The sequence below is a fragment of the Olea europaea genome, chromosome 10 (assembly GCF_002742605.1).
Source record: "Olea europaea var. sylvestris chromosome 10, O_europaea_v1, whole genome shotgun sequence".
Taxonomy (NCBI): Eukaryota; Viridiplantae; Streptophyta; class Magnoliopsida; order Lamiales; family Oleaceae; genus Olea; species Olea europaea.
In genome coordinates, this window is record NC_036246.1 from 36,263,772 (window position 1) to 36,280,269 (window position 16,498).

A 16,498-nucleotide genomic window follows, 5' to 3' on the forward strand; every position below is an offset into this window, starting at 1 on the left:
ATTGCTATTTAAACAAGGGCTGAATAAATATTCCCTACTTCCAAAATAGCCCATAAGACACATAGAAAAATATTAGTATAAGAAGAAAAGAAATAAGTGAAAATTATACTAGAGCATGTATTTAAAGTTCACACTTCAAAAATCAGATATAAAGTATATTTAATCAAAAATTAGGTGACAATTTAACATTTTAGTATTAATAATTATATTACAAATTCAACACCCGCCAAACACTCATACCACTCACTTTCAAACTCTAAATCATTTTATTCCCCCCACTCTCTCTGAACGAAGTCAAAGTGGATTCCCTCTCTCTCCCTTTCCTCAATGAGATTTGTGAGTAATGACATTGCGTGCAACTTCATGTACTACTCTGCATGCTATAGGTCGCTGTTCGTAGTGGATGTGATTTTTGGGGATGGCAACGACGTGGATGTGGTTTCTTCCCAGTCGTCGTTGCGACAGTGGTGCTATATGCACTAATCTGCGAGCTACAGTTGTCCATGTAGTGGTCGTGACATGGAGTTTCTTTCCTTCGATCTATTGTAGGTTGTTTTGGGTATTGGTGATGAGGTAGTGGTAGTGTTGGTGGTGAAAATCAAGAGTTTTGGGGGTAGTTGATGGTGGTTTGCAAATCGTGATGGTGTTTGTAGTTAGGTGGTGGTTGTTTTGATGTTGGCGGTGGTGGCAAGGCAATTGTGATGTTGGCAATGTTGGTAGGGCGGTAGTGGTCAACGACGGCAATGATGGTGTTATGGTTGATGACAATGGTGTTGTGTTGATGGAAGTATTGTGGTGTTGGTATTGGTTGTGGTGGTAACGATGATGGTGGGGGATGAAGATTATTTGCGACCAACTATTTAGGTGTTTGTGACCATCTACGTGATTGATTTGTGGCCAAGTATTGATAGTAAATTGTGATTGTGGGTGGGGTGAAGTGTTTGGTGTACGTGACCAACTATTGGATTATTTGTAACCAACTATTTCATTGTGACCTAAAATTTCGATAATTCGTGATTGACATATATTTGTAATCAACTAATTTGAAAATTTGTGACCCATAAAAATTGTGATTTGTAATCAATAAATATTTGTAAACTATAATATTTTTAATTTGTAATAAAAAATAATTTGTGACCAATTAATTTAATAATACGTGATCAATAAATAAGTTTTGACCTACAAGCATATAATTATGACCATTAATTGTATAATCGCGACCTTAATATATTTAATTAATAAAATATTATTAATTATTTAGTTATCACTTGAGATTTGAAAATTTAAACGAACTGACCTATATTTTACACCTGATATATAAATTTTTCCCAAAAAATAATGTTTCTTTTGAACTTTCGCATCAGACCTCTAAGCAAGTGTACAAATGGGCATAAGAAAAAGTTAATTGCTCCCATGATAAGCAAAGGCAACTTTTAATCACTTGTTTATGTTGGATACAAGAAAATGATATATAATCCATTTGAGTGTAGATTAAAAAATAAATAAAATCAGATTTTAATAAAAGTTGATGAAATATATGACTAAAAAGTTATGGATTCTATGATATATGTGATTAAAACTAATTGTTGATTTTAACTTAAAATTTTTGTTAAATTTTAATCTACACCAAACAATGACATAATAGTAATGAACTCTCTTAGTATGATTTTCTAACAAAAACGAACAATTTTGTGCTATTGACATTATCCCTGACTATGTCCGGTATTATTCCTCAAGAAGAAACCGAAGTTGAATTATGAGTATAGTTTTATAGGGGAACACTGCGAACAACACTTTTATTTTTTATTTTTTTCACTAATTAAATTTGAAACATTGGGTTTTAACTTAATTTGTTACAAATAATATTGTGAGTTGCTTTGTTAATAATAAATATAATACAACGAATTGTTGCATAAAAAGATTAATTTAATTCAAGAATCTTGTGATGTACAGCGATTTCGATTCAGCAACGTAAATTGGGTTGTTTTCAACACCCTAAAATATTCAAAAATCATCTTATTAAATACATCTGGGCACATGGAACAAATTTGAAAGTGTTGAAAAATAAGGGTAACATTCCTTGAAAGAGAGAAGTTTCTTAATTCACTTTGATTTTCATGCACATCAGTTTTTAAGTTAATATTAGTACAATAATGTAATGTTTGATAAGATATAGATGGTGAGCGTGAACATTGATGTATTAGGCTTCTCATCAAGTTGGTTTCGTGCTAAAAAAAAATAAACTGATCTAATCAGGTAGAGGCGGTGTGGGAAATTTATGGTTTAAAATTAGAGGGGAAAAAAGGGGGCTTAACCATGCGATCGCATAGATTAAGCCCATGCGGTCGCATGAGGCCCTCCCATTGATGCTATAGCCATGCGGTCGCATGGTTGTCAAAACTAACCGTTTGATCATTTTTATTTGAAATTGGTGGCTTTTCATCCTTGTTTTGCACCATTTCGTGAAAAACTTGCCAAGGCTTATAAATAGGTGATCCAAGTGTAAGAAAGATACATTGAGTTCTATCAAAATTTATCCCCAAATATACTTCCAATATTGAGAAAATTTATCACATAATCCTTCCATTTTCACTTGTTCATTGTGAAGAAACACCTTTGATTTTTGACGTTCTTCTTGTCAAGACTTGTTTAATCCTATTAAATATTTGCCGAAAATCCTTAAAAAACATTGGAAATGAGGCAAATAACGTTTAAGGACAGCGAGATTAATTTCGTATTCAAGCCTACATTGATATATTTTTATAATTTTCTTCTCCATTGCCATTATTTTTTAACAATCTCAAACGTTATTTGTTACTATTATTGCAATGGAGACGGAATCTACACTTGCTATTATCAAAATGATGAATCAAGACCTGGTACGCTTGAACAGATTCGATGGTGCAAATTTCACAAGATGGCAAGACAAACTTAAATTTCTATTAATGGCCTTAAAGATCTTCTATGTACTTGATCCAAAATTGGAGCCCATTCCCCATGCAACTGACAAGGATACTGAAGAAATTCGCATAGAAAGGAAGAAACGGAAAGAGGACGAATTGATATGTCGTGGCCATATCCTAAATGCATTATCCGATCGCCTCTATGATCTCTACACCAACACTACATCGGCAAAAGAAATCTGGTACGCGCTAGAAAGCAAATACAAAGCCGAGGAGGAAGGTACCAAAAGTTCTTAATATCTAAGTATTTTGATTTCAAATTTTTGGATAATATACCATTATTGCCTCAAGTACATGAGTTACAAATAATTGTAAATAAACTGAAAGCGGTGAAAATCGAACTCCAAGTGGGAGCAATTATTGCTAAACTTCCTGGTTCTTAGAAGGATATAGGAAGAAAATTCTTCACAATTTCGAAGACTTTTCTTTGGAAGATATACAAAAATATTTTCGTATTGAGGAAAAATCAAGGGCAAGAGATAAGATTGAAAATTCTTATGAAGGCCCTTCAAAGGCTAATATCGTGGACAATGTGGACAACTCCAACAAATTTAAAAGGAAAGGAAAATTTCTTGGTCCTAGAAAGGATCAAGGAAAGTTCAAAAACAAAGTCAAAGGACCTTGCTATGTTTGTGGAAAATCGGGACACTATGCCAAAGATTATAGACATAGGAAACAATAAAAGAAGGAAGGACAAGTGAACTCCGTTGATGAGATTATCGCCACGGTGAGCAAAATCAATGCAATCCAAGGCAAGGTTCCGGGCAGGTGGTAAGATACATGTGCTACAATTCATGTATGTTATGATAAGTCTCTCTTCAAAACCTATCATGACATTGAAGACAATCAAGAGATACAAATGGGAAATAAAGGAAGATCAAAAGTGATTGGCAAAGAAAATATGGAACTCATTTTCTCTTCGGGAAAGAAAATCACTTTGACAAATGTCTTGCATGTACCGGAAATGAATAGAAACTTAGCAAGTGGTGTACTCTTGGAAAAACCTAGAATTAAATCTGTTTTTGAATTTGTAAAGCTTGTATTAACCCATAATAGACACTTTGTTGGAAAGGGCTATTCTACCGAAGGAATGACCAAACTATGTACTGTTGAGGATAACTTGAATAAAATTAAATCTTTTGCGTATATTACTGATTCATTTAATTTATGGCATGGTAGATTAGCACATATAAGAGTTAATACTATGAAAAGAATGATTAGATGTAGATTAATACAATGTGATATTGATAACTTTGCAAAAATGTGAAACATGTGTTAAATAAAAAATGATTAAGAAGCCATTTCATAGCGTAGTAAGAACAACAAGATTACTTAAACTTGTTCATTTCGACATATGTGAATTGAATGGAATGTTAACTAGAGGCGATAATAGATATTTTATTACTTTTATTGATGATTATTCTAGATATGCCTATGTGTACTTATTAAAACATAAGGATGAAACCTTTAATGCCTTTAAGACTTATAAGATTGAAGTTGAAAATCACTTAGGAAGAAAATTAAAGACTTTAAGAAGTGATAGAGGTGTGAAATATTTTTCTAATGAATTTAACATGTTTTGTGAACAAAATGGAATAATACATCAAGCTTCTGCACCTAGAACACCGAAACAAAATGGATTAGCAGAAAGAAAGAATAGAACTCTTTTTGGAAATGATAAATGCAATGTTGTTAAATTTTGAATTATTCTTTAATCTATGGGGTGAAGTCTTACTTAGTGCTTGCCATATGACAAATATGATTCCTATGAAAAAGAATAAAATTTCTCCATACGAAATTTGGAAAAATAGAAAACCAAATATTAGTTATTTTAAAGTGTGGGGATGCCTTGTCTCTTGTAAGAATATGGATCCTAAGAGAATCAAGTTAGGTCCTAGAGGTATCAAATGTGCTTTTGTGGGATATGCTCTCAATAGCAAACCCTATAGATTATTAAATCTAGAAACAAATGTTATATTAGAATCATGAGATGTGAAATACTTTGAGAATATAATGGTGGCTAGGAAATCTGAAATCATAATATTTCAATCTTTAGAAGCTCACCAAAAGAGATATCCATAAAAGATATTGAAATTGAACCTCGAAAAAGTAAAAGAACTAGAAAAGAAAAGAACTTAGGATCAGATGAAATAGATCCCCAACTTATTTCTTTTCACTTAGTGGAAGGAGATAGGAAGGATGTTGTAAGAATAATTCCCTTTGTTTTTCAAGTGGAAAGTGATCCTAAAACTTATAAGGAAGCGGTGCAATCTAAAGATTGTATGTTCTGGAAAGAAGCCATAGACAACAAAATTGATTCTATTATTTCAAATAACACTTGGGAAATAGTTGACTTGCCAGCAGGATCTAAGGCTATTGGTTGCAAGTGGGTGTTTAGGAAGAAATACAACTCCGATGGATCTCTTAATACCTACAAGGCAAGATTCGTGGCTAAAGGGTATCGTCAAAGAAGAGAAATTGATTACTTTGACACATATGCACCCATAGCTAGGATAACCTTGATCAAGATCTTATTTGCATTAGCATCTATTTATGATCTACATATTCATCAAATGGACGTCAAGACGGCGTTCTTAAATGGAGATCTCGAAGAAGATGTCTATATGGAACAACTAAAAGGGTTTGTTCTATCGGAAAATGAACATAAGGTGTGCAAATTAATTAAATCCTTATATGGACTAAAGCAAGCTCCCAAAAAGTGGCATGAGAAATTTGACTCTAAAATAATGTCAAATGGATTTAATCACAATTCGGTAGATAAATGCCTCTGCACGAAAGTGAATGATAATATATTCACGTTAGTATGTCTATATGTTGATGATATGCTAATCATTAGCAATAATATAGACGGAATCAAAGAAACAAAATTATTTTTATCCTCTACTTTCAAAATGAAGGATCTTGGAGAAATTGATATTATCCTTGGTATCAAAGTAAAAAAGGATAGTGGGGATTTTACATTAAGCAAATCACACTATGTTGAGAGTGTGATAAACAAATTCAAACATTTGAATATTAAGGAGGCTAACACTCCTATAGATCCAAGTATTAAATTAATAAAAAAATGAAGGTAGAGCAATTGCACAAATAGAATACGCGAGTGCAATTGGAAGTCTTATGTACGCATCACAATGTACAAGATCTGATGTAGCATTTGCTGTAAGTAAACTAAGTAGGTTTACTAGGAATCCAAGTTCAGAACATTGGAATGCCATCGGTAGGATTCTTACCAAAAATCTTGGGTTACAATATACAAAATTTTCTAAAATCTTAGAAAGATATACTGATACAAGTTGGATATCGAGTGCAGGAGAGAATAAATCTACTTCAGGTTAGATATTCACTCTTGGAGGAGGTGCAGTTTCTTGGAAGTCTAAGAAACAAACTTGTATTACTCATTCAACTATGGAATCAGAGTTTGTAGCACTGGCCGAAACTAGGAAAGAAGCTGAATGGCTAAGAGATTTATTATACGAAATACCTTTAGATATAAATGATAGTTCTTCTATAACTATCTTGTGTGATAGTTAAGTCACCCTAGCTCGAGCATATAACGAAGTATATAATGGAAAGTCTAAACACATGAGTCTACGACACGAGTATGTAAGGAAATTAATCGAGCATGGAGTAATCTTTCTTACATTTGTTAAGTCTAGTGAAAACTTAGTCGATCCATTTACAAAACCTCTCACAAAAGAGTTAGTGAGATCAACATCAAGTAAAATGGGATTAAAACTTCTCAAATAGATCCACCAATAACTGCAACCTCACTAAAATATACTAAACCAGTATATATATATGGGTTCAAGAGGTACCAACAAGTTATTCGATAAGTGAATGAATTCAACACTATTAAATATATCTAATACTATCTTTGAAAAATAGTGTTGGTTGTTACTATCGGAGGGATGAGTTAAAATAAACTCTTAATGAAGTTCAATACGGAGTACAGGTATCTGTAAAAGTAACAAAGATACTGGAAAAATTTCACCTATGTGAACTTCGAGGTGGTGCCGCCTCATTAGAGAGTTGGAGTTTTCTTTCTTTAAAAGTTCAATGAAATAGGATTAGTGCAAAGCCATATTAACACTAAGCGAGTTACTAGAACTAGTGAAAAGCTTAACACTTGTGTGTGTGACTTCATCGGTATTGTCACAGAGAATAATTAGTTCAAGGCACACTAGCCATCTGGAATTCTGATTATACTTTATGAGATTTACATTATGAATAGATTCAAATCGAAAGATATCTATTTCTTATGTATAAGTGTTGATATTTGATTATGTGATTAAAATAGATTTTGAACAAGTGGGGGATTATTGAAAATTTATTGTTAAAAATCAGAGAAAAAAAGGAGGGGGGCTTAACCATGCGACCGCATGGATTAAGCCCATGCAATCGTATGAGGCCCTCCCCTTCGGCGATGCTATAACCATGCGACCGCATGGCTATAGCCCATGCGGTCGCATGGTTGTCAAAACTAACCGTCATGTTAGTTTTTTGACCATTTTTTATTTGAAATTGTTAGCTTTTCATCCTTCTTTTGTACAATTTCGTGAAAAACTTGCCAAGGCCTATAAATAGGTGATCCAAGTGCAAGAAAGATACATTGAGTTCCATCAAAATTTATCCCCAAATATACTTTCAATATTGAGAAAATTTATCACATAATCCTTCCATTTTTACTTGTTCATTGTGAAAAAACACATTTGCTTTTTGGTGTTTTTCTTATCAAGACTTGTTTAATCTACAAACTATTTGCTGAAAATTCTTAAAAAGCATTGGAAATGAGGCAAGTAACATTTGAGGACAGCGAGATTAATTTCGTGTTCAAGCCTACATTGATATATTTTTATAATTTTCTTTTCCATTACCATTATTTTTTAACAGGCGAAATGGTACTTATTTCTCAAAAATGATAATTATAAATTTAAATTCAATGTTATGTTCAAAAGTCGATAGAAGTTAAGCAATCCGATCTGTTGCAATAAATTATGACATGAGAGTCAATATGGGTGCATCAAGAGAGTAGTATTAATATTCAAGATGATGATCAATCATGAAGATATTTCAAAATATCAAAATTTTCAATTGTGGCAATAACAATCTTGAGATTTATCAAATGGATGTGAAAACAGCATCACTAAATAGTGAGTTAGAAAAGGAGATATACATGGAACAATCCGAAGGGTTCATATAGCCTAATTACAAACAAAAGGTTTATAAACTCGACAAATCATTATATGGATTGAAACAAGCTCCTAAACAAATGGACCAAAAGTTTGACAAAACAGTTTTGTCAAACGAATTTAAGATAAACGAGTGTGATAAATGTGTATACATAAAACATACACCAAATGCCTATATAATTGTATGTCTATACATTTAGTTACGAAATGATGCTAAGCACTAAGAAAATGCTAACAATACGTTTTGATATGAAAAATATGAGTGTGGCTGATGTAATATTAGGGATCAAGATCTCTAGAACATAGGAAGAAATTGTACTTTTTCAATCTAAATACATTGAGAATATACTTAAGAGATATAACGTGTTTGAGAAAAGTCCTGCAAAAATCTCTATTGACTCAAGTTTACACTTAGTAAAAAATACGGGTAAATCTGTGTCACAATTAAAATATTCATAGGTGATAGGCAATCTAATGTATCTTATGAATTGCACTCGATCGGACATTGTTTTTGCAGTGAATAAACTTAGTAAATTTACTAGTAATCCAAGCTATGATCATTGGAAGCCTTTAACAAGGGTTCTAAGGTATTTGAAGTATATCTTGACATATGAATTACGCTTCTCAAAATATCCAACGGTATTGGAAGGATATTGTAATACGAATTGGATATCCGACACGAAAGATTGCAAGTCTACTAGTGGTTATGTATTTTTCATTGGTGAAACTGCAATATCATGAAAATCAACAAAGCAAACGTGTATAGTTTGATCGACGATGGAATCTAAGTTCATTGCTTTGGACAAAGTTGGAGAAGAAGCAGAATGACTTCGTAACTTCTTGGAAGATATTTCATATTGACCCAAGCCAGTGCCTACAATGAGTATACATTGTGATAGTCAATCGAATACTGGAAGGGCTCGAAGCAACATATATAATGATAAGTCTAGATATATACGTCACCGACACAATAACATTAATCAACTAATCTTTAATGGCATCATCTTCATAGATTATATGAAATCAAAGGAGAATATCGCAAATCCACTTACAAAAGGCTTGCCTAGAGATCAAGTACGTTGCCTATCGTATGGAATGTGCTCAAAGCTTACTACATAAGAATATTTGTGGTGGTAACCTTACCATGTTGACTAGAGATCCCGAGATTTTGGTTCAAAGGAATAATTAAGTTATGAGGAGTCAATGAAACACTTAGGGAATTGTTTTCTAATTCATTCCTATGATATTAAAATGCTTTCTATATAGTGACCAGAGGTTAACATACTCTTTTATTCTTATATCTTGATTAAGTCCAAAAGAGTAGGACAGAATACTCTTAATAAGAGGTCACTTATGTAAGTATGAAGTGTGGCCAGTTCAATTAGAATTGTTCGAGACTAAAATTCTCTAAACACTTATGAACCCAAGAGCGCTTTTTGGATTCAGGGCTAAAATAAATCAAGTTATGACAACCATGAACGAATTAGGAAAGATAACTATATGAGTATTGTCGTCTTTACTTATACTAACAGCTGAATGGTTCAAGACATCATATTCACCAATTTGCCAAGTAAGACATATATTTCACTAAGAAAGGTTCAAAGTTGGAAACTATTTTACCTGATGCAATATTTTTCGTCTCTCTCTCTCTCTCTCTCTCTCTATAATGCATCATAAATTTTTACGTTGCATATGCATATTCGAATTTCCATTCATGTGAGGGATTGTTGAAAATTAGATTAAATTTGAGAAAAATTGGTTTAGTACAAAAGTGGAAAAAATTGACTTTCATGTCAATTTCGACCAAATATCTGGACTTGATCTAATAGTCAAATTACAAATGTTAATAGACTAATTTGTCCTACTAATTGAGTAGATCATCGTAATATATTTGGAATCTCGAAAGCAATTCTGGATGAATGAGAAATTGCAATCCAAAGTTGGAAGAAAAATAGTCTAAATTTTTCGTAACTTCGTCGCTTGCCTATAGCTCGAGCGACAAGCAAACGAAATGTTTCTGTTAAAATTTTGATACTAGCGCTCAAGCAAGAGCCCAGCGACAGCAAGTGATGCTTCCTTTTATAAAGTTGTAAGATTGGATGCACGTCGCTTCACCCACAACCCCTCATCCTCTATAAATAGGACCCTTTGGACATCCATAATAATAAAATATATATCACTATTACATTGAGTATTGCATAAAATCTCTTTCTCCAAAAATCATTTTTTATTTTTTTTCCTTGAAGAGCGCATAAATTCCATTCGAGTTCACTGTTGCTTGTAGTTTAAAGTATTTTTACCACAAGTTGAATTCGTTATATCTTGGAAGACAAGTGCAATGAACCGTTAGTACCATTGCAGGGTAATTTTGACTTATGGAGGAAGTGTAATCACTTGTTTCAGATCGTTTTCCACCTTCATTGTACTTCTTTTCTACTTCTGTAAAGTTTAATTACACTCAAGCGATTTAAACATTCTAACTTCATCTTTGTTTGTTCATTACTAAACAACCCTTTCACCACCATATATTTTGAAACAAACAGAAATTACCTTGGTGAATTGTGAGAAAAATTTGTTACGTTTTTGGCAGCGATGCAGTTGGATTCTAACAATGATCATATCAAAGAAAATATTTGGGTTAATTAATGAATATTATTGAGACTATTGTCTTCTGGAGTTATTTTATAATCTTATAATGTTTTTCTATTGTCATTTGAAATTCCAGGTTGCTGAACAGAAACTAAAAAGAAGAGCAACAAAGGATAGGACCGGATCAGGTACTGGTTTTGCAACCCTTCCCACTCCACCGAAGGAAAAAGGAAAGAAAAAGAGTGCCCCTCATGGGATGGCCGAGTTGGTGGAGTAGGTGAGCACGGAAGCCTTTGGTTACGAGTTCGATTCCCCCTACCAACACTTTCTCGGTCGAGCCTGTCGTACCGAACTTGCCTAGTGCAGTTTATCTAGTTGGCGTGATTTGCAGGCTATTGTGTCAATTCGAGAGTTTACCCAATACGCACCCAAATGGTAGCAGCTGCGGATTCCCTCATCATAAAAATAAAATAAAATAATGCTGGTAACAGAGGAGTTTTATTCTACTTATACAGATAATGAATACTGAAAAATTGAGTCTAATGATGGTATTTAAGAAATAAGTTTCCCACAGTTTCATTGCAACAAAATAACTCTCATTTTGTCTTGAAGATTTGATTGCATTATTCAAGCACCACGGAAGACGGCAGATTTTGTGCCTCAAATGCAGTTGGACAACAGCATTTGTGTATCTGCTGAATTCTTAAATTTTCTTCACAATAAAATCAATCTGGTTAAAAATGTGGGAACTTTTTGGCGAAATCTTACGTTGGTCACTAAACTTCATTTCTTACAAGTTATTCATTGGACTCTATGTGGAGCTCAGCATGTCTGGAAGTAAGGGAAAAAGTTCTCACACCTCTCTATCCCTATTCAAAACTTCCTCCTCGGGTTTTGGCAAAAGTAAGAGAACATAATCTGTTCATTTCTAAAGGGTCGAGTGCTCCTGCCGCTTCCTCTTTAGGGCTCCTCTTGTTGCTGAGATTTTATTACAATTTGGTCATTGAACTTGAACATTGTTACACTGATCATTCCATCCTTATCCATAGCCTAGTTGACAAGTAACTATACTGCCACGCAATTTTTTCGTTAGTCATAGTAATGGACTTGGATGGAGAAACCAAATTGTCTAACTTAATTTTTCAACTTGAAACAATATAGTCTCATGGCTACCATTGTATTTTACCCATAATCAATCACTTAAAAACTTACGTGATCCTATTTCCACGGACAGGGTTCAAGTTCTGAGTTTCCTCACGGATCTGGAGGGGGATGGGGGGTCTTCCTGCCAATATCACAAGCATGTTTACTAATATGGCTACAAATGCATTTCAAGGATCACATTTTTAAAACGGGCCTGAACGTGATGATAAGCCTGATGCACCTAACGAGCCGGGAATCAGAATCGGTGGTAACATTGATGTTGATGAAACCCCCGATGCTTTAAGGTCTGTGATGGGATGTTCTCTGGCGAAGCACCTCAAAGGAATACACAAGATAAGATCCATGGAAGATCTCCGACAAGCTGAAGTATCTGTTTTCGACTGAACAAAATGCGCAATCTTCATCTTGGTGTAAGGGGGATGCAGGTTTTGGTGTTGTTGCCTCCAATATGGGATGGCTGTTTGAAGAGAGAAATCCTACTTTTATGTATTGAAAATCCACATTTCACTTGCAGGCAGTTTGTTCATGTGAATAATCAAATGTCAATAGTTTCCTCTCTTTAGTATTACCCATTTCTTAGTGAAATGTCTTTTAGGTTAAGAAATTAAATTTATGCAAATTCTTGAGGGAACCATGGCTAGTTGGAGTGGACAAACTACTAGGTCATTGAGTGAGATTTGGGCAGGCCTAGACCTCTTTATTTGGATTGAATTGAGCCTAATTGCAAGTTGATGGCTTAGATTACCACATCATATTTTACCTTGTTCTTAATAATCAGTTTCCAAATAGACATTGTAACAAAATAAAAGCAGAAATAATGCTTCCACAAGTTGACACTCGTTCAACTAAGTTCTTGTTTGTCTTCCATTAAATCAAATCTCTTTTTTTTTTTCAAACTCATTTTCAGTCATATATTCACACAATAAAATATTTTACACGTAAACTCAAAACTTTTTCTTTTTAACTACTCATTCTTCAAAAAAATCACTATTAAAAAAAAAAAAAAAGCCCCCTTATTAAAACACACCTAGAGATGGCAAATTGGCTTGTGGCTCGATCCGAAAAAAGCTCAAGCAGATCTAGCTCGACTAAGGTGTCGTGTCGAGCCTCAACTGGCCCATGTGGCTCACGGGCCGGCTCAAAAAAGAAGAAGGCAGGAGGTGCGCTGCCTAATTAAACAAATTCGAAAAAAAAAATGTTCCACCACAATCAACTAGTTGTCTGACCTCGTAACCTCAGTCCAACACAATACAAATTTATTCTTGAGCTGTTCAAATGCAATGTACATCAAAATATTTGTAAAAAAGTACATAGGTAATGTGAAGTCCTAAAGTTAAAGGTTGAACTCCAACCTTGAGGGTTCCCAACAGCCCTGCCCTGAAGTATCGCGAGAGAGGTAAATCGCAGGTTATGCCTCCAAGGGTACAGGGTGGAAGGCTGCTTGTACACTTGCACTTACCCAAGAGTCAAATCCATATTTCAGGATTCGAACCCTTGATGCAGCAGCTTCAAATAAAGCTGAATTTCTTCACCCTCCCCTTTTACCACTTGGAAATGTGCCCTGGGACAATATGAAGTCCTAAAGTTACAATGCCAACAAGTGGTCATAGTAGTATAAGTGTTATCATATGGATGACTATTTAAATACCCAACTAAAATTACACACATTAGTGGACCTGGACCATGCCTCAATATACACGCACATATGCATATATATAGAGATAGACTGATCAGAACTCTCTCACACACACTGCAGACATATTTTTTTCTTGTCTTCTCATTTTAGTTCTCTTCCCCACATCCCTCCATAGCTGCTTCTCAACTAATAGTAAAATGAATGAATATAGAGATGACAAAACAGGGTGCTATATACATCCAAAAGAGGTTGTTATAGGGGTATGTGCTCTATGTTTGAATCAAAAGCTTTTAGTTTTAGCTTCAAAGCAATCAAAGTTAAAAGGCAGTGACAGCGTTTATAGTAGCACATACAGAAAGCCCTCTGTATCACTCTCAAATTTATTTGCTCTGAGTAGTCTCCTCAATAGGCTTGATTTTGGACAGCATAAATCCCAGCCTTATTTCAGTTCCTCTACAAGTCAAGAAGGTTAGATTGCACTTCTCTTCTGCAGTTAAATTATTTTCATCCTGATGTGTATGTGTGTGTGTATTAATGTATGTATATGTATGTGTACACACAGGCTTATTACAGATCTTAAGTAGTCGAGAAGTTTAGATTAGAGTTCATTTCCTACTCTTTAATGCCATTTTGCGCGTACACTCTAATATATACATATAGAGCGTAGGAGGTGAATGGATAATAGTGGAAGTGAAGACTGAGTTTCATATTTCGAGAGTACTAGAAATTTTCTTGTGATTTTGATTGCATGAACGTAAGTACAAATAGATAGTTGCATGAATTAATTTTGGTGACAATATTGGATCAAGAATTGTTTATTGATGAAATTTTGGTATGGAAGTCAATATTAAATCAAGAAATCAGAATAGTTATGTGGAGAAATCTAAGTGGCATAAGACGGAGCGTTGAACTAAATGAAAAGAAGGGAGTTATTTAGTAAATCTTATTGAAAATAAGATACAATTTGTTGTTCTAGTGTAATCTTAAGATAATAATATCTAGCTAAGGGAGTTAAAAAAAATAATTTTAATATATACCCATTTAGTATATATTTGATTGTTATGATAAAAGTGTTACACAATGATACATATAGCCTATTGCGGTACATTCCACATTACCAAACAAGCATTTCAAAATAATTAGGAAATTGAACGTACTATGATACATAAAACACAAAATTTGGCAATGAAAAAATAGTTTGGAATTCGACAACCTCTTGTTCACTTTAAAAAGATGAAAGTTGTGAGTTCAAGCCTCGGCATGTCTCAAGGAAATTAATACATACACCAAATCATGTCTCCATTATCCAATATGTGTTCTAATTATAAGTTTTGGGCATTGCAGATTCCTTCATATCAATCAAGTTTGAAAACAATGGTGTTCCTTCATGGGATAAGGATCCAATCTCCAAAATATCACTTGGCCAGCAATGTGACATGTCTTTGAATCACGACTTGAGCAAGGTCAAGAAGATCAAGAGTGTAGTCGAACACTCGAAACTGCATCCGATGCTGAGGTGGCAAAAGCGGATTGGACATCTATTCCAGCTCATCAGATGGAAGAAGTCAAGTAAAGGTCATGTGAGCATAAAGTTAAAAGGAGTAAAGATTAAACATGGATGGATAAGAAGTCTGACAAGAAAGAGGACCAAAGAATAAAGGGACTTTGTGCAGAAAGAGACCCTTGAGCTTTTCCTCCACTACGTGCACATTTTACCTGTTGGGCCTGCTTCTAAGTGTGAATTTAAAGCAATCATATATATATATATATATATATATTATGTACATGCATTTGAGACGCTTCTTGCTCTAAAAAAGAAGAAAGATTTATCGAAAATTGACAAGTGAGTTGGTCCAACAGCCATTTTCCTCTCTCTAAAGTATCTTTTCAATTCCATATAGCTCATTCTTTTTTGGGGTCTACATATGTGTGTATATGCATAAAGATTTACTTTGTAAAGTGTTTTAGAACAAGAATGAGTGGACACTTTTTGTCTAAAAAGTGAGCAATTTGAAGCTCCAAACATTAGAAAGGTAGTAAAGAACATTTTAAAAACCATGTATTAGGCAATTCTGCAAAGAAAGAAGACATAAGCCCATTTTTGATGCTCCAAGCAAGGTAACATTAAAACACAAAGGCCATATTATTCTGCAAAATCTTGTCATTTTGTTGCCTTTAGGAAGGGGAAAATAACCAGCCTTTCTTTCTAGAGCAATTGAATTATTATCAGTTTATGGGCTAATATATGTTGAACCACTTTGTCTTAAAAAATTATTAGAGACGAGATGAATTTATCTATTTAAGCTTTTTTCTTCAAACCCTGACATACGAACCAAGTTCTTTTTTATTTTTATTACGGTCTGACACGTACAATTTCATAAATGGGTGACAACAAGATCTGAAATAATAATTTGACTTGCTCTCATCTTGAGTAAACCACATCATCTAAAAGCTCGATCATTTATAGAGAAGATTTGTTTCCCATAATACGGGATTAATATGGGATACGTTGTCGGGAGAGAAAATCAAATGCTTGAGGAGTATGTGTAATAATAATATGGTAATGCTCTCCTCAAAAAAAAAAAATACGGAGTATTTTGAAGTTTCGAAAGATTTTTAATTCTCTCTTTATCCCCACAAGTGTAGAATGGCTAGCATGTGCAAAGTGACTCATTCCTAGGTGTCTTTGTTTTAGTTATGTCATTGCATAGTAAGAAAGAAGCCACCAGGACAATATGTCCCCTATATTGGCTCTACCTAGCCAGGCGACAACTATTAAAGGACCACTAAATATGCATCGAGGTTAAGAAATTGCTTTGACTTTAACAGAAAATAAATCCAAAGAAAAGAAAACGTTGAGATAGAAAAATATAAAAGATATAAAAGGCTCAGATTGATTTCGTACCCTTTGTTCAACGAAAAAAATGGTCAAATTC

The 16,498-nt window shown here is 33.9% G+C and overlaps 1 protein-coding gene across 1 annotated transcript; it reads left to right on the forward strand.

Moving 5' to 3' along the window:
* The first annotated feature begins 13,670 nt into the window (after positions 1 to 13,670).
* On the forward strand, positions 13,671 to 15,860 carry LOC111402046. The gene is made up of 2 exons (XM_023030087.1): positions 13,671 to 14,030; positions 14,907 to 15,860. Exons 1-2 carry the CDS (start codon positions 13,760 to 13,762, stop codon positions 15,218 to 15,220), a joined length of 585 nt encoding a protein of 194 aa, XP_022885855.1. The 5' UTR covers positions 13,671 to 13,759; the 3' UTR covers positions 15,221 to 15,860.
* Positions 15,861 to 16,498: the final 638 nt, after the last annotated feature.